Source organism: Rhipicephalus microplus, chromosome X (assembly GCF_043290135.1).
Source record: "Rhipicephalus microplus isolate Deutch F79 chromosome X, USDA_Rmic, whole genome shotgun sequence".
In the NCBI taxonomy this organism is placed as follows: domain Eukaryota; kingdom Metazoa; phylum Arthropoda; class Arachnida; order Ixodida; family Ixodidae; genus Rhipicephalus; species Rhipicephalus microplus.
This window is the reverse complement of record NC_134710.1, coordinates 324,582,823-324,605,948: the sequence shown is the minus strand read 5'-3', so window position 1 is coordinate 324,605,948 and position 23,126 is coordinate 324,582,823. Positions and strand designations below refer to the sequence as shown.

General features: G+C 44.5%; 1 protein-coding gene across 1 annotated transcript in view; it reads right to left on the bottom strand.

Moving 5' to 3' along the window:
• Positions 1–22,186, bottom strand: part of LOC142776261 (uncharacterized) — a 72,483-nt gene extending 50,297 nt beyond the window's left edge. The window contains exons 1-2 of the mRNA XM_075879601.1: positions 21,071–22,186; positions 20,732–20,939 (exon numbers count right to left, since the gene is read on the bottom strand). Of these exons, the coding sequence (XP_075735716.1) occupies positions 20,732–20,939; positions 21,071–21,318 (456 nt within the window). The 5' untranslated portion in view covers positions 21,319–22,186. The remainder of the gene's footprint in view (positions 1–20,731; positions 20,940–21,070) is intronic.
• Between the last annotated feature and the right edge of the window lie 940 nt (positions 22,187–23,126).

Here is a 23,126-nt window from a genome sequence, read left to right as displayed (position 1 = left end):
CCATCCGTGCGTCCATTCGTTCACCCGTCATTCCATCCGTCCATCCAGCTGTCTGTCCGTCCATAAATCCACCCATCCGTCTCTCTGTCCATCCGTCTATGCTGTCGTCCGTCCGTCTCTCCACCCGTCCTTTCATGCGTCCGCCCTTCCATGCATTCGTTCGTACGCCTGTCTGTCCATCCGTGGTTCCGTCCCTTCTGTGAGCCCATCCGTCTGTCTGTCCGTCTATGCTTCCTTCCATCCATGCGTTCATCCATCTGTGCGTCCTTGCATACGTGCGTCTGTGCAAGCTTTCATCCATCCACCCGTCCATCTCTCCGTGCGTCCATGCTTCTGTCCATTCGTCCGTGCGTTCATGTGTCCATCCATCTGCAGGGCCATTCGTCCTTCCATGCATCCGTCCTTTCGTACTCCCGTCTGTCTCTTCATGATTCCATCCTTCTGTTTTTGAGCCCTTCTGTCTGTCTGTCCATCAATGCTTCCATCTGTCCGTGCGTCCGTTCATCCGTGCATCCGTGTGTCTGTCCATTCTTTTATCTGTCAACTCGTCCGTCCGTAACTCCGTTCGTCCACCTTTCCGTGCATTCGTGCTTAGGTCCATCCGCCCATCCATGCGACCATCTATTCGTGCGTCCATGCCTCTGTCCGTCTGTCTATGTGTCCGGGCGGATGGACATGTACAAACGCTTCACCCCACTCATCATCATTCACTCCATGGATATGCTGTGATTTTTAAATTTAGATTAATTTCTTAGTTGGGCTATGTCTGGCATCTGGCGTTGTCCACGGTGGTGGGTGTGCCGGAAGGTGTTATCTCTCCGCTCTCTCTCCCTCTCCCATAGCAACCCCTGCGGGCTTCCTCGCCCTTATCAACCAGAGGATGTGGTGTCTTGAGTGAGAGTAAGAGAGGTTTTGTGCAGTGCTTCGCAACTCCTCTCGCCGTTCACTCTCTCTCCTACCTGTGCCCCACTTCACCATTCACTTTCGCCTCACTCTTGACCATTCGCTGGCTCGGCGCCTTTCAAAAACATCCGGAAATGTGTGCTCGAGACGCCGCTGTGAAACGCCAACGCCGAGCCGAGAACGCCGTTTTTGTTCGCTTCATAGAATTTTTGCACTGTGCACGCTAGCTTCTAGAGCTGGAAATGCATGCCGCGTTTCTTGTGACAGAAAAAAAAGCCTCGTGTGGCAAACGGCGCTATTGCTGCATGATGCAACAAAAAAAAAGAAAACATTATTCTTCTAACGCTGGGTTTTCACGTGCGAAATGTCGTTATAGACGCTACGCAATGCACTCGCATTTCCTCACGATTCCTCACGAGAAGTGGGGGCATGATTTTTATTCAGTGATTCTTCCTGACCAGATGGGTGCCCGTCGAAGCCTTGATATTGACGACTCCAGCATTCCATGTGGCATCTAGCGGCAATATAAGGAAGCTGCGTACTGAGGTCCAAACAGTCCAAGCGCCAGTCGTTTACGGTAAGAGCACGGTAGGATGGTGCCACCTTAGAAGAAAAAAACGAATGGTCAAGCAAATTCCTTCTTTTCAGGTGAAGCACCAGAGCTAACTTGTTAACTTGAACCTATTTAATGACCATTGCATCCAGTGACTACATGTCACTGCGGCGCCCGAAGTATGTAAACGAATTTCGCAGAGACACGGTGCGCCATGTGCATGACACACACAACGCGACCACTTCAAGAACGCGGCTCGTGTTTGCGGGACCACTGGTGCCGACTAAAATAAGATGCTCCGCGTCAACAACCCACTCGCCTTCTACAAAGCAGCGCAAACTGCAATCACACAGCAGAAAACTCAATATTCGTGTTAGCGGCAGCGGACGTGGCGACCTCCGTGAATCCGCCATGCTGCTACTCCGCAGCGCTCTCTCATGTTCATTTGAGTTGCGAATTCTATGCTACGTAGCTGACATACCATTGACCAGAAGGCGAGAACGAAGAATTGGACTAGCTTGCCCACCGAGTGTGCTGCGCTCCATCTTGATCAGTATTAATACACTCGCCAATAGTAACGTGTCGTCTCACTTTACGTGACGCATTCGTGGTGGAGGTGCTGGTTCTTCCCTGAACAGGGCAAGAGCCGCCGTATCACGCAAATACTCAGAAGACTGCCCAACGCGGCCGCAACTTCGTCGTATGAAGCCACTTTTCAGCCACCGCCTTATGACCACGTCACCTGAATCATTCATCGGAAGCTTGAAGTTGCCTGTACTGGTCCCATTCAACAGCCTATTTTCACAACCCAAGCCACTGACCCGTCACAGCCGTCGGTAGCCTGAATTCAAGCTGTGGTCAGGCAAGAGAGTTATTGAATCGGCAGGCGCAAAATTAATCTCGCGCAGGACAGCCTGGGTTGGAGGTCATTGGGAGAGGCCTTCGTCTCGCAGTGGCCTTATGAAAAAAAAAGAAAGAATACGGGCTGACGATGACGTTAAATTATTACAAGGATGCTGTGACAATCAGGCACTTGACGTCTTCATACGATCTATACGTTCGGAATATATTTTGCTGCTACTCAAGATTCGCTGGAATGATCAATAAACATAAATTTTCTAAATATTTTTTTAGTTCACAGTTGCAGGGCAGTAATTATTTGGAACGTCTTTCGGACTTCATCATACATTGCATACTCATCTTTTTTTTTTATATCCGCAGTAAGAAATCAAGCCGGCATCAAAACCGTGCGCGCTGTGAGGGAATGAAAGGCAGACGCTCTGTCACGTCAAACCGAAACTTCCCGTGACAAAAAAGTGGCTATCATCTTTGAATTGAAACAGCCCCGCCGCGGTGGTCTAGTGGCTAAGGTACTCGGCTGCTGACCCACAGGTCACGGGATCGAATCCCGGCTGCGGCGGCTGCATTTCCGACGGAGGCGGAAATGTTGTCGGCCCGTGGGCTCCGATTTGGGTGCACGTTAAAGAACCCCAGGTGGTCCAAATTTCCGGAGTCCTCCACTACGGCGTCTCTCATAATCATATGGTGGTTTTGGGACGTTAAACCCCACATATCAAACAATTGAATTTACACATGCTGTGGACGCTGTGTCATTTTTCTGCACTGCCACAAAGAAAGGAGCGCAAGTTAAGCGCTTCACTGCTGTAACTAAGCCATGGGTTTTGTGCGTAAGCATACGTTTAAAAGCGCATCAACGAAGTTCGATTTTTTTTATGTCCTATCAAACATTTCCGGCTTGACGGTGTCTCATTGCACATAATTTCATCAGCATGATTCTAACTTCTAACATTTGCATCATGGTCGACGAAAGCTGTGCTTGATTCCTTAATTCTTTTCAGTGAGTCTCAATAAGCTGAAGAACTACTGCTCCCTCGTCTGGTTAAACATGTGCTCTAACTTTCAGGCGAATTAGTCCAGAGAATAGAAGATATATTTTTTTTATTCTTCCATGTCGATGGAAATCTCAACAGTACCTTTCCTAAAATGTTTTTGCATATCTGTATTTTGCATAACTGGGTAGCCACCCGCTTCAGAAACTTTTTTGATCTGACTTTGGTGTGGGAGCGGATTCTTCGCCATTGATAGATGGTAGCTTTGGGCACGATCCATGGAATCAGTCGGGGGTCAATCTAGGCCATGGCATCACAGTATTCTAACACAGTGCTATGCCGGTGCTCAATCAGTCTAGGACATCGATTTCGGCTAACAATGGCCACACCAGAAGTGTAAAAAAAGGAATGAGACTCTTCTTTTTAACTCATCATTTAATAGCCTGCTTCGTTTCTGTCCTAAGGCTTATCCTTGGTTTTTTTCTCTCTCATTTCTATTGAGGCACCAACTATGAAGGGATAAAACTTGGTCATGTCTAGGCCACAACGAATGTACGAGCAGTGCAAGAAACAATATATAACGAAGAACGCATACACATGTGCTGTCTTTTACGCTGTTCGTGTGTTTATTGAACGAACCGTTTCACATGAGCAGATGTCATTCGGTTCAGCCTGGTGCACGGACAAAATATATATTTGACGTCTCTATACAGAGATTGGCAAGTAACAAGGTATAAGTTGCACTTCTCCTGCTACAATTCAATACATTTATATGTTAGCCTGCCAAAATTGTACATTTGGACAAAGATCGATACACGGGAGAGTTACATAAGAGATAGTAATATCGACACAATTTCGTTCTTGTCAAGTCACGAGAACAACGTTCAAGCAAAACGAAACTACGTTATCCTGGATTTTGATAGATTGAAAAAGAAGGGTAAGTGCCATGAAGAGAAGCGTATTCGTAAACAAGTTCATCTTTCTCGACATTTATGGATTGCCAGAAAAAAAAAAACAAGAATAAAGAATAACGAGCACATGATGTGGAGACGAAGACATAAGGCCTATAGTTGACCCGTGAATATAAAAATCAAAGCACTCTAAAATAGTTCAGGCTTAACTTCAAAGGTAGAAGAGATCTGACACCACCACTTGCACTGACACCGTCAATTCTGCGCATTTCTTTTATCACATTGGCCACACTCGGTAAGACGGTATTGTCGTATTCTTGCCTCTATCCTAAGCTATAATCTTGTTTAAACGAGCATAGCCAAAGAGTAAGTCCCGCGTGCTTTGCCAATATCTGGCCGTCCACACTGTATGCGGTGCCTTCATCTACGTGATCGCAAGTGCCATCATTCGTTTATCTATTTATCGCTTTAACTTTCTGTTGCGTAAACTCTCCGCGACAAGAGTGCAATCAGTACCAATCACTATTAGCGATGCATATACGTGGCTTGCTGCCAAGGTATGCGGCTGAAAGATGACCCCATGGATGGCGCGATCGGTGACACTATACCCGGAGTAAAGTTATTTTGCGCCGAAGAGTCAAGCGCTAGAAATCAAAGCAACAGTCGACTCCGAGGTAAAAGTGGCGCAAGTCATGTTTAAGGGACCTGCCGAGAAGATATAACTGCGGTCGTATCCCCAATATTTGTCTTGTACTTTTATTAAGGTAAATAACTCGTAACATTCCTATTATTGTGATAATAACTATAATTATGAGATATATACTCCTAACTATATATGGTCATCTCCCATTTCATCTGACACTTTGTTGGCGGTTCCATAGAAAGCTGAGAGCGAGTTTGTCGAAACGTGAAAACACAAAGTGCCATACGTTCTCACTAGCCGCGCATAATATCACTCGCTCGCTGAATTCCGTGCCGACTGGTTGTGCCCTCGCGATCTCCGACGACAGGGCAGCTCTGGCCAACTGGGTTGGTCGTACGCCACCTCCTGTTGCCGACAAAAGCGCTCGCCAGTGGTGCCCCGTTGTCGGACTCCTGTGACCGTGTTTCATCTTTCCTATCTTCTCTTTACTGCCGTCGTCGCTCACTGTCCCTGCGCATCTCTCTCTCTCTCTCTCTCTCTCTCTCTCTCTCTCTATATATATATATATATATATATATATATATATATATATATATATATATATATATATATATATAGGAGAATAAAAGGAGTTTGACTCACAAGTGAAAAGATTTTTTACTTGACGTTTCGACCGTGGGCCCGGCCTTCGTCAGAATGAAACAAAACACAGCAATGGTAACCACTTATATGCCAGTTGGTCACATGGATTGTAGATAGGTACAATCAATACACGTGGAAAAAATGCGTTCAAAATGTATCAACATACTGTTCGTCAGTAACATACTCGCGTAACAAGAAGATTCAACAGCAATTGACAGCTCATGTGGTGACGAAAAAAACACCGATAACAGAAGATTAACACGTGAAAAACAGCACCTACACTGTTACGGACAATTTTCAAGGATATAATAATAAAAGGTGATCAATGCGCATGACATATTACTGGCGCAAGAACGTTAAGGTGCCGGGATTTTCGTTGAGACCGAAAGCAATGGTACTGAATTTGTGGATGAGATATGATTCCCGGACTTCTCTGTCACGATGGGAGCTAAAGCCTGACTCTAGAATTGTAGCTTTTATCTTGCTGAAGGAATGACCTGGAAGCGCAACGTGTTTCGATAACGGTAAGTTAGAATGGGGTAAGTTAACCCCCATTCCTTGTGAGCTACTGTTGAGGGGTCGCATTCTGATGCAGCTAGTTACGGGGCTCACTTTTCTCTTCTTTTCCCTTTAAAAACCACATAAGGGTGCAGAATGTTTCCATCGCCACAAGGCAGTGCAATGACGCAGTGAAGCATACTTACAAGTTGGCGCTTAGGCCCATGGCGAACACTCAATATTATTTTTTTTCTCTTCTAAAACACAAACAACTCATATAAAATTTCGCAAATGAATCTAATTTGTATAACCTCCTGAATGAATAAAAACATGCAATTTAACGTGGGTCGTATCACCAATGCGCATGCGCGTTGCAATTCCGACATTAAACTGATATATTTCACACCTACAAATAAAAGCAACAAAAAAAAACGGTTGCGCTCCTTTCACTTCGCAGACACTAGGCTATCAATGTCAGTACTTTTGCGGCCAGGCTGACGTTGATCCATAGTGTTCGCAAATTTTACAAGAATAAAGAAATAGTTCGGCGCAGGGCTGTCCTAATGCTTCCCCATCAAGGACACTGTGATAGAAAGTAGTCACCACCACTAAGAGGTCATTACTTTCGGAAGAAATAGTTGCGAAAATAGCAGCGAGATCATTCTCTCTCAATGAATGTACTGTCAGTAGGGCGTAATGAAGCACAGTTATTTTCTGGTAACCAGTGCGTTCTTGGCCACCTAGGTTTCACCCACTACGGCAGTGTTCAAATTTCAGTTATGGGCAAAGAAAATTCTTCAAAACAGTCTTCACGACGGCAAATGGGGCACTAAAATGATTGTCCAAATTTTTCATACCAAAATTAGAGGAGGTCAACAGCAGTGTCAGGGACTTTTTACGTAAAACGACGCTTGTCCTTTGTTTACGTTGCAAACTACTGTGGGGTAACATGAGCAATTTCTAAGATTTGAAGCATTATTTGGGGCGGAGCTTGGTGTTGCGGGTAAATGCTGTTGAGCTTGCAAATAGCGTTCTCCAGAACCGCGTGGATCATGTCGTATCGATTCTCCAGCCTTGCACGTTAATCATCGGTTGATTATGTGGGTTGATTATGTGGCTCCCTTGCATCGGTTAAAACGTTGTCTCAAAACAGCTCACCATGCTCACCCCTCAGCCGCTCCTTCTGCCTTTCGTTGGCCCGCGAGGGTGCCCTAGTGTCTAAGGTACTCGGCTGCTCACCCACAGGTCGCTGGATCAAATCCCGGCTGCGGTGGCTGCATTTCTGATGGAGACGGAAACGCTGTAGGCCCGTGTGCTCAGATTTGGGTGCACGTTAAAGAACTCCAGGGGGTCGAAAGTTCCCGAGCCCCCCAGCTACGGCCTCTCTCGTAATCATATGGTGGTTTTGGGACGTTAAACCTCACATATCATCCACCTTTCGTTCTGACAGGTACTTGGGCGTCATCTCGTATGTCGTCCGCCGGACATAGCTGAACACGTGTGCAGCCTCGAAGGTGACGTAATTTTTAAATGTGAATCACTTTTTAGAAATTGAGTTCGGCCATATCTATCTATCTATCTATCTATCTATCTATCTATCTATCTATCTATCTATCTATCTATCTATCTATCTATCTATCTATCTATCTATCTATCTATCTATCTATCTATCTATCTATCTATCTATCTATCTATCTATCTATCTATCTATCTATCTATCTATCTATCTATCTATCTATCTATCTATCTATCTATTTATCTATCTATCTATCTGTGACAATAATAGTACCTATACTAAAATTAGCGTGGCGTAACATCACTGTATGACGAGCATAAGTGACTAGTCATAAAATCAAAATCACAACACGCACGTCATGAATGTCATGATTTTACATGTTATAGTCTTGCTGCTCCTCTGGTGGTTTTGTTCACATGACGTATTGCGAAATTCGTATGGTGAGAAATGACTGCATGGTGGACATAAGTGACAGGTCCTCACGTGGAAATCATACATGAGTGTCATGTAAGAACAAGACTACAAGCCACGCTTATTTAGTGCTCGTGGCCGCTTCGCTAGCTTCACATATATGAAATTCGGTGTTACGTGACGTGAATGAACGACGAGCACAAATGCCAGGAGCAAACTTGATAATCATGTCATGGAAGTCATGTACGGCGGAATTTAAGTCCGCCTCGTAACCTTGTGCTGGTTTTAATGTGACAGTTCTACTTTCCTCATTTGTGCTTCGTATATCATCGATTCACACTGTACGTGGGATCTACCATTTTTTCAGTTGTTGTTGCACTCCTGTTGTCTGATAACCACAGACTAAACAAATAAGACGAGATGAATGTGTCTTCAAGCCAGCACCTCCATCACTGACGAAGCGAGCATGCTTCCATGCTAGGAGCTTACAAGAGGAAACAACCTGAATGCGGCGGGAAGTGTATGGCTTTGCGTTAGCTGAGTGTATACACATAAAACACCATTAGGCTGCTCTCTCAAGAATTCGCGAAGACATTGTTTCTGCAGTGACCCCGAAACAACACCTCTCAAGCGCGCTTAGACTCCTCGGCACTAACCAACAAACTGGACAGACCACAGCGGCTCCAAGGCCGCGCGGCTTTACCTGCACGTCGAGGCATACCTGCCCATATATCCACGCTTGCGCGGCGACATGTGACAACCACGGATGCGCGGTCGCGTACTTACTGTTAGATGTCGACGTGCGCTTAAATCGATGTTGCGAGCCACCGCTGCGTAGCCACTCAGCCCGTTGGCGACGCTCGAAGGGCTCTTGTTTGGCTTTGAGCACGCGCCAGACAAAACAAAGCTGCAGTCATTTTTATGCGTCGCAATACTTGCATGTGTCAGATTCCTCGAGTTCGTGAGCTACACGACCACAGCTCATTTCCTTCCTCTCTCCCTCTTCAAGAGGCGCGACCTACCAGCTTCTTCACTTCGCGAACGAGATGTTTCTATAGTGACGCACCCCGTTCACAGTGGGAGGTGAAATGTGGATTTGCCATATCTTTCTCCCTCCCTTCATCAGGCTTTGTTGTTGGCCCCCTCGTGGTATGCGTGCATAGCTTGCGTGGCATGCACGATATGATACTATAGAGCTCTAGCCTTGCTTAGGCAGTTTTTTATTTGACCCCCCTTTATTAGCACAATTCTTACGCGGCATGTCTCGCCTGATTCGCCTTGTGACCCACATATCGGCATTCTGCCAAACGCAAAACGCTTTACGGGCACTCAGCGCCATTCCTGGCTTATATTTTCTATACTTGGACCACTAGCCCCCTTGCAACAGCTTTCACGCCCATTTTTCCGATATTGTGTACCTATAGCGACTCGTATTATTCAGCCCATTTATATCAATGTTTTTCTCAAACCGGCTAGAGTTTCGCTTATGCAAGCTCAGTTTATCTCGTGCTAATGTTGGCGCTCAGAAACCACCTGCAACGGCCTTGGCAGGTGGGTGCGGCGCGTATTGTTCCAGCATCAGAGTATCTTTTCGAAAGGGTAATATCATGCCAAGCAACGCATTTTGATAGGACTTTGTCTTCACTTTGTTGTTTTTTAATTTTATTTTCGCCTCAATGTGGAGGGCGTTTGGCATTGTTTTGAGGTACGTATACATCTATGACGTCTACAAGTGGCCTCTTAATATGCGACAAGGCGTCAATGGCGCAGCAACATTCTGGCAGTTTCTTGAAAGTGTGCGTCAGTAAAGTTATAGACAGAGTGGCTTATATCTAAGACGTAATAAGAAACTAACGTGCTTTATGCAAAAAAGTGTACAAGACATTGTAAAAAATAATCATACGCATCTTTTCTCCTACACGCCTCTTTCAAAATAATACCCGTTTCCTTTTATCAGTAAACGAATAGAATCTGAGTTAGTAAAATCAATTTTAATTATTAATTGATCAAAACTAGAGAAAACTTCAAAACTTCCAACTATTTTGCCATACCAATATAAAACGCGACTTTATATACAATATGTGTACTGTAGCGTCTGTCGTGCCAAAAAGGCCCCACTAATCTATGAATGAAGTTGCCAAATAACCCCATAATGAAGGTGGTTCATAGGTCGACAAAAACCTTGAAATATTTATATAATTTAGGGAGAACACCAGCATTTTCACCTGCTTGAGAAATTAGTATAGCCCTCACTCCAGGCTTATAGAGTCACAAGTGATCCGACGAGACGGATGTAATACGGTTCATTCATCAATTAAAATTCATACTCGCATTACATTATGTAGTAAAGTTGTTGCGTTGAGTAAACTTTATTGAGATCCATAGAAGACGCAGGGGCAACCCCGAGTTTTTTAATCACATTCCACATTAACCGCACGCACACACTGTAAGACGAAAACTTGCTTTTTTGTGCGTGTGTAAGCCCTATTGTTCTTATAATATTATTTTTACATATTGATTCGGTATTTGCATTTTATGGTTGTTATTCATATGTATAGTATTCTATTCTTGTATCCATTGCTTTGCTATGTGCGCTTAAAAATAATGTTGGGAGAGGAATAGTGGTACACGACCACGGTTCAGATACCACTATGTGCTCACTGCCTTTCAACAGTGGATAGCTATCATTTCTACTCACTCCAGCACTTCTCTCTCTCTCTCTCTCTCTCTCTCTCTCTCTCTCTCTATCTTTCTCTATCTTTAAAACTCCCTGACCTCTTTCCTTTGGGTAGGGTGGCACATCAGTCCTCGTAGACTGGTTAAAATGGCTGCCTTTTCTTTCCCTCCTGCTCTTTCCTTCTTTTCAGCGCCGTTCAAAGAATGCATGAGAGTGGCCGCGCATCGTCAAACACCATTTCGTTTTCGATATAGGCAGTTTAAACCTCCATCATTCCGTAACATAATTTGCTGAAAACAGCACGAGAACACTGCCATCCTTTTGTTCGTGGAAAAATAATGCTGTCGCCCCTTTTCAGTGAAATAATCTTGCCCGGCACCGTCACCCCCTATCATGAAATGTAGGCCAAAGATCATCATTGGGCGATAGCAAATCACTATAAATGCGTAGATTCATTCTTGTTTTCGACGTCCGCGTGTTCACTTACAGTTAAACTCATAATAATATGACGAGATAGATCAAACTTTGTCGTTGCTCAGTGACAATTGGTGAGCTACCAAATAAGCAAAACTGAGCTATCAAACGAAGAATCGACATGACGACGGAAAAAGTGCACGTGAAAAATACGTGTCAAGTCAGAAAACACTTTCCACCACGGAGTGCCGTAAAAATTCCTTGATGGGATTCATGAAAGCTTAATAATCGGTGCAACGCTTGCGTTCACGTACTGTGATTCTATCCTTGAAATATTACTGTTTTTTTCTGTTCACTTGCAAACATACAATTGGTTACCTCAGTTGCGCTCTTTCCTGTCCTTGTTTTTTCGCTTCAATAGTTACGAAGTAACTACGTCTAGGTTGCGCTGTTCCAACATTCAGTACTGAAGAACCTATTGGGGAACGAGGAAGTGAGCTACGCGTACTTCCAGTAGGGCACCACCGAAAAAAAAAATTGGCTCTCCATCACTAGTTGAGACGCGAGAAAAAAATTTGCATGTCTATTTTAAACCACCGCAGGCGTTCTGACTCTCAGCAGCAGCTGCAGCTGGGACGACAGCATGGGCAGGGCAAGAGGAGAAGCGTGCATTCTTCGGAGACACCTATGCAGGAGAGCACGGGAAGTCCGGGTCTCGCTCTTCCGGAGCCTCGTCCCGAGCCCAGGGGGAGAAACGAGAGAAGAGCGACCGCATTCCGGCGGCTATTCGCGGGAATGGCCCACAATCGGCCCGTGCCTCTCTCATCGTACAGCGACAGAGCGAAGGAGTGGCAGCCCCTCCCGGAAGACCTGACATCGTTCTTCACTGTGGTGGCATTGCACCCAGAAGACCGCAGCATTGGGTCCCACCTGGGAAACACGATGCATAAAGTTAAAGTTGCTCCGGGCCTTTGACTCACGCTTGGCTCTGAGGGTCTCCATTTCTCATGAGGTGCCAACGCCAGCTGTACGACAATGTCAACAAGTGTATCGAGACGCGCAGGCACATTGTAGGTCGATTACAGAGGGCGAGCTAGATAATATTGTGGGAATATATAAGACGCTTCTTAATTGCCTGTAGATAACCATAATCACATGGTGTTCTTCGTCTTCATCATTTGTAAGGACAACTCTTGAGCTTGTTCTGTGCCTCAGATGTGACTGGTCTTGCCATGTCTTCCAGGACCAGTAAAGGCGTATAAAGTACTACGTCACAATATATGCAGCTATAGCTTACTTAGACCCCCCCCGGGAAGACGAAAGAAATCAGGCAATAGATACAGAATAAGCTGCCGGAGTTTTTGGCATTCTGCCTAAGTGGTTCACTGGTGGGCGCGTATTAGATAACCGAAGAGTTTTGGTTTCTGGGATCAGGCTTTAATTTGAAAACTTTTGATAACCAATGAAATAAACATACATTGGTTTACATTGATTCTGCATCGCTCGTAGGTCTGGTTTATTTCAACGCCCACAGTATCGAACATTCTAAAGAACCCCAGGTGGTTGAAATTTCCGAAGCCCTCAACTACGGCATCTCTCATAATCATATCGTGGTTTTGGGACGTTAAACCCCACAAATCAAATCAAATCAATCAGTATCGAACATTGAAATCAGAAGACGTTAACTGGATGGTAAAAGAGACTAGAGAGAAATGAATCGAAAGATTACAGGTCCCGTTTTTGCGCTCAGTACGTCGTACCTCATCTAAATTCTAAGCACTGCTCCGTGAAAAAAGAAAACAACAAAAAAGAGAAAAGGGCACATATTACCCTGAACCCCGAAGCGTCTAGCCGGACGCGCCGCAAATCTGACATACCACCCATTTCCGAGTCTATATGTGGTCGTCGGTGCCAGCGGTTGCAATTGCCGGAACGGAAATGCCAAGAACATGCACCACGTATTTGTCGAAACCCGGCTTTCACTGATTGCCTATCGCCCTTCAAAACCGTCGCGAGCACCTGGCCTGGACTTGACACAAAACTGTTCGCTGATAAATTCTTGGTGGTCACACGATGATATACTCTTTGTTACGCCTACATTGTTGCGAAGCCGGAACTTCAACGGGCTTATAAATAGTGCATTGTTGGATTACTTGAGAGAAGCTGTGCAGAGGGCGTAAACTAGCTGCGGCGGGTGTGTTTTCTATACTCGTCAATTTTATTTATTTACTTCTTTAAGAACCTAAATATGATTATTGTGATATTAGTTCACCTAAGTCGACTCGAATGTGAAGGCCATCTACCTCATTTTTTCAATCGACATATTGGTTCTGCTTCGCACCTTGCCGAAAGCTTTCCGCATCGTTTCGCATTCGCTAGAGGAGGCACCAAACGTGGTTTTTGCGCTCCCTCCGTGATAGGTGCACATTTGGCCAATCGATGACGTCATGTTATGAAGTCATCACATGACGTCAAATGATGGGACATCCCAATGACGTCAAGATGACATGATAAATTTTGGCGATTTGTGGCGTCCTGAAGACGTCATATGGGGGCGTCATGCCATGCTGATATTTTGATTGATTGATATTTGAGGTTTAACGTCCCAAAACCACCATATGATTATGAAAGACGCTGTAGTGGAGGGCTCCGGAAATTTCGACCACCTGGGGTTCTTTAACGTGCACCCAAATCTGAGCACACGGGTCTACAGCATTTCCACCTCTATCGGAAATGCAGTCACCGCAGCCGGGATTTGAGCCCGCGACCTGTGGGTCAGCAGCCGAGTAGCTTAGCCACTAGACCACCGCGGCGGGGCATGCTGATATTTTAAACCACTCGCGTAGACGCCACTGACGCGGAACACTGGTGAATTTTGAAGTTTGGTGAGGCACATAAAACCTTCGCTTATAAAATGCAGGGTCTTCGCAGGACCACATTGTGAGGATAAACGCTCGTGTATAGAACTCCGCGTAAAATTTGACCACGCGCTCCTGTCTTCGCATTTCACTCGCACCTATGCGTGGACGCCGGGCACGTGCATCAAACCAAATCCCCAGTGTACGCAGCGCTGCACAATAGTCACTGATCCCGCAGGGTCCATAAATTTACGTAGAGCCAACGCGCACATTGAAGTTTTATGTAAAGGGAGGCTTCAGTGAAACAGTTAATTCAGCGCTATAGGGCTGTTCATTCTCGCCTACGTAATTTATAGCATAACCATGGGGTGCCCACCATGCAAATGAGACAGGCTTCGGAGATACCATCACTTTATCCACTCGCACGCAGGATTCATGCAGTCTCCTACATTAGCGCAGTTTTTTGCATACAATACCTGCGGTATCAGAGCGATGAATATGGTGAGTTGGTGGTGGTTCAATATTTCTTGTTGTGATGTGGAAGATGAGACAAAGATGAAACGGGGACGAAAGGACAGGTGCATGGTACGGTATATAAAGGGTGCCCCAGCTATCTTTAGTCAGAGTTTAAAAATACGCCGACACGCGCATTGACGACGCGATCGAATGCATGTTGCTTACTGTTGAGTGGAGTGAGTCAGACTATTCCTTGTGTTCTGATATAATGTCTAATTAGGTTACTTTTATTAACTAACTTTTTAAGCAACGAAAATGGGCCAGACATTTCAATGAAAAAGTTGTCCCTTGGTTTGCAGAGCGTCCGATTAGACAGTTTAGAGCTTTATATCTGTTAATATTAAGTGTTTTTCTACTAACTCCAAATGCCCACGAAATGCAAAAAATCAGAATCACGCAGAATCAGGCGTGCCGATGGGTTTGTCACGTTGTATTTTTTTTGTATTTCACGGGCACTTGTAGTTAGCAGAAAAGCACTAATAATTACCTGATATATAATTCGAAACTGTCTAATTTACCTTTTTGCAAAGCGATCTACAGGTTTCTCACTGAAATTTTCAACCCATCTTCGTTCCCTCAGAAGTTAGTTAAGTTAAGGAGTCTAATTAAACAATTGTTCAGTACACAAAAAATGGTCTGATTCACTCTTGACAACGGCCAGCAACATGCATTTAGTCGCGTCGTAATTGCGTGCGTCGGCATATTTTCAAACTCAGGCTACAGATAGCTGGAGCACCTTGTATATCTCTTCTAGTAACGTTGGTCTTGTCCTCCTCTCTTCGTCCGTATAGCGCAGAAAAAAATCATAAATCTGGGTTACCCCCCTAACATAAATTAGGCGAGAATCCAACAAAATAGCGCTGCTAAAACAAAAAAAGGCCCAAGAAATATTATCCTTTGATAACAGAATAGTTTTTGACGGCACATATATCTCGAGGGATCGAATCCCGGCTATGGTAACCGCATTTTAATGGAGACAGAATGCTAGAGTCTGGTGTGTTTAGATTTAGTTGCACGTTAAAAACCTTAGATGGCCAAAATTTCTGGAGCTCTCTAATGCGGTGCCTCTCGGAATGATGTCGTCCTTTTAGAACATGAAATGTTAACAATTACCATTGAACGAGCTTATTCCTTCCTTTCAGGTTATATGTGGGGTTTGGTGTTTCGTTGGATAATATCGTGAAGAATAAAGGCGGCAATCCTCGCGTCTAACGAGGTGTGATATTATTGCAGTTACATATAAGCTGATACTTTGTATAAGCGATGTCCTAAGCCAATACGATTATTCCACAGGGCATCAGTATCGCATATCTAGCAACAGTTGCAACAGGCAGGAATGGCGGTCGGGGAAAAAGCTGAAAACACTTGAAGATAAGGTTATATCTGCATGCAATATGGCAAATCATACACTATTACTTTTGCTCATAAAAGCAAAATAGCATGTTTAAAAACGGTTTTTTGAATTATCCGGTTAGATGCTTTCACAATAAATAAAAGTGACAGCCGCTTTAGTCAGCTCTAAAGAAAACACAAACGAATGAACATGCTCTCAAGATGCCCTTTAAATTGCTCTGTCTGCCGTGATGGTACTGCGGTTACGCTGCTCGGCTGCTGACTCGAAAGCCGCAGGTTTGAATTCCGACCAGGGCAACGCGAGGCGCTCGAGGCCCGTGTTCGGCGTGATGTCAGTGTACGATGAACACCAGATGGTCAAAATTTCCCGAGCCCTCAAATGCAGGTAGCCTTGATGGTATACCGTGATCTAGGCCCGTTAAAACATTGCGAAGAGTTGTATTTTTATTTATTATTATTATTATTATTATTATATTAAATTAGTGCATTACGCTTACATGTAGTCAGTCAGTAAACTGCATTGTTTTTCCCCTTTGAGCAAGTGACGATGTTATGTGACGACTTCATTGGATACAGAGGAGTGCAGCAGATACAGACGCAAAAGTTTAAGAGGAGTGTGAAACATGGCATGCCGGAGTGTGTCTGGGCGTGATGACACCATGCATGTTTATACTACTTTGACGTCAATGTCACGTGACGATCTCTATGTGAAGTGATCACTCAATTATGCTCGAATAGAGCAAAGTCAATATTGTGGGTGGAGCAACACCATTCAGGAGCAGCTAGGCCAGGTCTGACAACTGAACTTTCCAATTGGGCAGAGGGAAAAAGAGAAATAAGCTGGAGTCTTTGGCGAGGCTTCTTCGACTTGAGAACAGAGATGGGTGGCCCCCTTTGACCAGGTAACAGTGGTTTACTGCTACCGCGCGAGCCCTCTTCCGCAAACAAAGTGAGTTTTTTTGGGATTGGGCCCTCTCAGTCTGACTGGATATTCAAACGTGATGTCACAGTTTTTTTCTCCTTTTGGTTTTAGTAGGTGGCGGAAACTTGCTGTACCTCCCATGATGCGCTCGAGCAGTCGCATGCTGGTACGTTGAAGCAGTGCCACTTCCCAAATGACGAATGCCGCATACCAGCTAGAAATAATTCATATGAAAAATACTTTTCGTGATGTTACTGCTGAGGTCAGCAAATAGAGAAAAAAGGGCGTGAAACTGAGAGGAAGAGAGTTGGCACAGAAGCCCACCTTTCCCACTTCGAATGCAAGTGGAATGCGTTCCTGCTTGGTGCAGCTCACTGGGGCACCACGGTTATTCCATAAATTTAGTTAACCAAATTTAAATACTGTAGTGCGTTGGGAAGTGGACAAACTAAAGCTTACTGATTTCTTAGCCGAAGAAAACTCGTTCAACACAAGAAATACCTAAGTACTTTCAAGCCCATCTTTTGTATTAAAAATGAGGCATGCGCGTAGTGTGAAAATATTGATCTGTGAAATTCCCCTTGATTCACGAATGAACTATCCAAACATGAGCAAACGTTAAGCCCAGCATATATGAACCAAAGCGAAACTAATTAAAATCACGAGCAGATTACGCCTCACTTGACTCTTTTAGATCTGTCATGAAGACACGCTAATATTTTTACAGAACCTTAGTGCCAAACAAGACAGAAGTTCACAAAAAGGAGACATGAAGCGAAAAGAAATTGTTTAGCAGGAAATATCACTGGAGACAATGTTTTCGCAATTCGCTTGCTGAAACATTGTCTCCAGTGACGTTTTTTGTTAAACAATTTCTGACAGGATTGAGCGCAGTATACATATATTTTTGTGACAATTTTTAGAGCTGGCTACATGTATTTCTATGAACAGGAGGGAGCTCATGATTGATTCGCATCGTTTTCACAACGTACAAAAATAGACGCCCACACATAGTGCCCATGCACTTTTGTTTCTCTCTCTCTCCCCGCACCCTCTTTCTTGCCCCTATCTCCAGCCCCTAATGCTGGATAGCAAACCGAATGCTCATATCGAGTTAACCTCTAGGCTTTCATTTTTATTTATCTCTCTTAACTACGTACAAGCGTACTAAAAGAATAAGACCAACAAGCTTTGTAACTGAACCAACACGCATTCAAGCATCTATGAAACGTGTATATCTTAACAGCGGCACGTCTGTCGTAATGAAGAGTTAGACTAACGACACAGCACCCATGTCAGTTCAGTCAGGCTTGCAGAGAATTGCGTTTACCTTTGTACTCGACCAAAATCAATACCGGCTCAAATAGTGAACCAGAATACTTGTGCTCACCCGTTTTCACTAAGAAAGCTTAAAAACCTAACCTGGGATTTCCCGATTTAGCCATCTTCGTGTAATGAACTGTTCACTTGCTCAATGTGGCCTACTTTGCTTTAGCTACACGTCCCGTCAGGTGGCGCGCATCTTTCCTGCATACATACTTGGCATGCCCACCCAGCCTTATCCAACTTGTGATGTCGATGAGTGGGTGGCAAGGGTGAGTGGAGGCAAGTGCTACGAACACCATGCAGCCAACCAGTTCCCGCGCTTCAGCTAATTTAAAATTCACATAGTAAGAAATAAAAAGACAAATCAACAAGAGTTGTTATCTAAAACTTGCGCTCAGTTTCTGGTGTCTTTTGTTTTATTAGGAATTGGATATTAGGGCTGAGTACCTGGTTTTTCTTTTCATGGATCATGAAAAGCTTTTTCAAAATACATAGTGCCACAATAAACGTACAAAATGTCAAAGAAAAGAAGTGCATGTATGATCAATTTAGCTAGCAATGCATCTACGATCAGGGGTACAAAGCTCGCTTTATTTGGTACGAATGACCCCGAGATTGTCGAAGGGGCCATTCTTTCTTCAGCTCTTTCTTCCTGTGCATTGGACTTTTAACATCGAAAGCTGTGATGAGATCACAACACGGGTCCCGCGTGGTGCCGTAGTTGTCCGCCGCCACCACCGGTGTCCGTAACTACTATCGCACAAACAGAAACTCAAATAAAAAACAGCAAGGACACGGTGGGACTCGAACCCGGGATGGCTGCATGCCAGCCCCGTAATCTACTGCTGAGTCGCGCTGGTGCTCAGAATTCGCTCGCAAACTTGCCTTAATTAGGCTTGATGTCGGGAAAGGAATCGTGTTATTGTGAGTAATAAAGATTTTCGGAACAGCATAGGAACAACCAGGTGTCACACAATGCGAATTGAGTAACGAGTGGGTAGTCCAATGCTCTAACCCATTACAAAAGATTGTTCTTCATCGCCTATTTAGTGTAGCACATTCCCACTTAAGGCTTAATTCTTCATCGTCGTCAGCCGTTGCATAAAACGCGAAAATTCGCACATGATTCGTTGCAAGTGTATAGCGGATACCGCGCTTCTCTGGAGAATGACAGGGCTAGCATAGTGCCTGATTCACTTGACTGGTCCTTCTCAGTGAGACTGCCTGATTGTACTCCAGTTTTTGAAGCTGAGCTCGTGGCGATTATTTTAGCTGTTCGAAAGCTTCCATCAAATCAAAACAATGCAGTCATAATGACGGATTCTCTCTCAGTTTGTGCAGCTCTGACAGCTTCTGAGAACTCTCGAATTCTAAGGACGTTCAGAACATTAGTAACACCGCAGTTGAGACTTCTGAGGTTACTATGGGTTCCCGGCACTGTGGATTAAGATTAAATGAACAGGCTGATTCCTTAGTACGAGTTTAATTTGATGACCCAATTTTATCTGTACTGCCACATGTTAAATATATTACAGCAATAAGATATCGAAAGTCAGCAATCTGCACTGATATCATAAAGAAAGTAACTACATGGGCAGAATATAACCACCTCAAGTTTTCAAGGAGACCCCACTGGAGTCAGTCCGGAAAGCTCGAAGTATTAATTACTAAATCTCGATGTCATGTCTTCCCCCCCCTCCCATAAACCTGTATCTACATAGAGCTGGTCAGACAATATCACCCTTCTGCGCATTCTGCGGAGAAATGCAATCATTTGAACATTATTTCTTTTATTGTTGCCGATACGCTATACTTCGAAAAAGGTTTCTAGTTATTCCATTTCTGAAAATACACGTTACATTGACGGCGGAAACTGCACTAAGCTTTCGTGCCTCAGTTTTGGGACATTTCCACAGGGATGCTTTTAATGCCGCTTGCGATTATATTCAGGCATCCAAACGTATATCTTTGTGATCCTATATCAAATAAATAATATTTATTATCGAAAAATTCTAAATAGTGAGGTGAAGTAAACGCAGCTGAGTGGTAATCACAACACCTGGAATCTCAAAATTTTTCAAATTGACTTTTCCACTTTTTTCGTTTGCTCTTTTTATGTAGTTTTCCTTACATTAGTCATATTATAATACAAATACATTACACATAGTTTTAATGCTGACAGAAAAAATGCACTACGCTTTCTTGGACAATCCCCCTGAGTGGGTGCGAGCCATGAGTCAAGGGAAACAAACAAACAAATGAATACCAGCCTACTACAAAAATTATAGGTATATATGCAGTAAAGGGTACCAAGCAAGTGTGCTCCTAGCAGTTATCCAAAGAGTGTTAAAAAAAAAGGCTCTGAAAAGACGCTCTTCCAGCTGTCGCTGTGACGGTGCTGCGCGGTCCACGCGGGCGTGACTTTTTTTATTAGCTCTCCTCGAATGTTCTGCTGATTGTTATCTGCTATACGCATTTTTGTATATGGAGACGTGCGTGCACGTCCGCGTTCGCGGGGTACAAACGAAGGCAGAACAAACTGCAAGGTAGTGACGACCAACATTTTGCGACTTACTTGTACGACGTACGTGTTAGTAATTGCTAGATAAAACTGGCACATAAAGCTGTCAAAACGTACGGGAGTGATGTTATGTGAGTGGGCACGGAAGCGTACGGGAGTGATGTTATGTGAGTGGGCACGGAAGCGCGATGGAAAGAACAGCCAAAGGCTTACGCACCTGTCTTTTCGTCTTGCAGTACGTCGCTGTTTTCGCGGCCGGCGTACCAGTGGCTGGTCTACGGGAAAGCTTCGCGCTCTCGGACGGAATTCGTGAAGCCGCCCCTTCCCCGGATCTTCCATTATCGGACGGAATCTGTGCTGTTGCCCCTTCACCAGACCTGCCAGAAACAGCTTGCTGGGACCTGACCAACATCGTCGAGCGCCACCTGCAGCACCACCAGTGCGCAGCTGCGACATCAACGTCATCTCGTCCGGATAGGATAAGACCCAGCATCGAGCACTATCACTGCAGTGGGCACGGAAGCGCGATGGAAAGAACAGCCAAAGGCTTACGCACCTGTCTTTTCGTCTTGCAGTACGTCGCTGTTTTCGCGGCCGGCGTACCAGTGGCTGGTCTACGGGAAAGCTTCGCGCTCTCGGACGGAATTCGTGAAGCCGCCCCTTCCCCGGATCTTCCATTATCGGACGGAATCTGTGCTGTTGCCCCTTCACCAGACCTGCCAGAAACAGCTTGCTGGGACCTGACCAACATCGTCGAGCGCCACCTGCAGCACCACCAGTGCGCAGCTGCGACATCAACGTCATCTCGTCCGGATAGGATAAGACCCAGCATCGAGCACTATCACTGCAGTGGGCACGGAAGCGCGATGGAAAGAACAGCCAAAGGCTTACGCACCTGTCTTTTCGTCTTGCAGGTTAGTTACCTTTCTAAACTGCCTTGTCGTAGCTTCCGATCTGATGAACCCTTTATTGTTGTGCTTCCGTGCCCACAAGCCGTTCTCTTGCCTTTTTGTTCTTTGCTACTACTTCTTTGTGGGGATGTAGAAAGCAACCCAGGTCCTGACAACTTAGCAGAACTAGTGAAAACGATGAAGGATTTGAACGAACGTACAAAAAGAATGGAATCAGCGCAAACAACAATATTGGACACCGTATCTGTGTTAAAAGAACAACAACAGTCAGTTTCAGAATCAATGAACGAAATAAAGGACAGACTGGCGAAAGTTGAAAACCAAACCTCCGTTTTCGAGCACTGGCAGCATGAAATGAAAGAACTACGCACCACTGTTGAGCGCCTTGAAAAAGACACTAGTAATATGCATTCGCGTCTTGATGACGCAGAGGATCGATCGCGGAGAAACAATCTTGTCTTTTATGGAATTCCAGATGCCGCAGATGAAACTTCTTCGGAATCGGAAAAAAAGATCATCAACCTCCTGACTAATACTATCCAAATTGATGTCACAAGTTCTGATATATGCCGCGCTCACAGAATAGGACGCTATGATTCAGCGAAAGCTCGACCACTTATAACGAAATTTGAAACATTTAAAAAGAGAGAGCTGGTTTTTTCAAAACGAGGTTTGCTAAAGAGCACTGACATAGCAATGAGCGAAGATTTTTGTCAAACAACGCGCAACATAAGAAAAAAACTAATAGAATACGGTAAATCAAAGACTACGTCCTTCAAACTTCGGTATAAAACGCTGACATTCGATGGCAAATCTTACGGATACGACGAAGCGAAGAACTGCATTTTCGAAATACACAGAAAAAAACCCACACACGAGCATGAACGTAGCAGAACTCTTCGCTCAGGTCGTAGGTTACCGCCGAGTTAGGGACATCTGAGGGGAGGAGCCATAAACGAGTGCAAGTGTTCAGTCCTTTTTACCAACATTCGTAGTTATTTTCCCAAGAAAGATGAATTCTGTGGTATAATTGATGACTGTAACGCCGACATTATTGCACTGACAAAAACCTGGCTAAGTAGCAAAATAACAAACCCCGAACTCTTTGAGTGTGCAAACCGTTATACTGTTTACCGAAGTGACAGAACTGGTAGGATTGGTGGTGGCGTCTTGCTCGCTGTTAAAGAATCCATAAATTGTTCTCTTGTGCCAATCAACTCGAATTTAGAGCTTATTTGGTGTTGCCTAACAATTAGTTTTAAGAAAATATTATTAGGTGTCTGCTACAGATCCCCATCAAGTGACTCATCTTTTTGTGATGACATTCACGACAGTTTAAATGCGGTTACCATGCGTTTCCCGGGAGTTCAAATTATACTCTTGGGTGATTTTAATTTTCCTGACATCATCTGGTCTCATTCGATCCCTTTTTCTAACCCCTCAACGGCTGAAGCCAATCGGTTCGTTTCAGTTTGCTCTGACTTCGGCTTATCCCAGATAGTCAAACTTCCAACACGTGTAACAAAAAACAAATCATCACTCCTTGATCTGATTCTAACGACATCAACTGATAAAGTTTCTACAGTAACACACATGCCAGGGCTGAGCGATCACGACATCTTGCTCTTCACGATTACAACACCTCATCAAAAGATAAAGCGACAGCGGAAAAAGATTCGAAATTATAAAAAAGCTAATTAT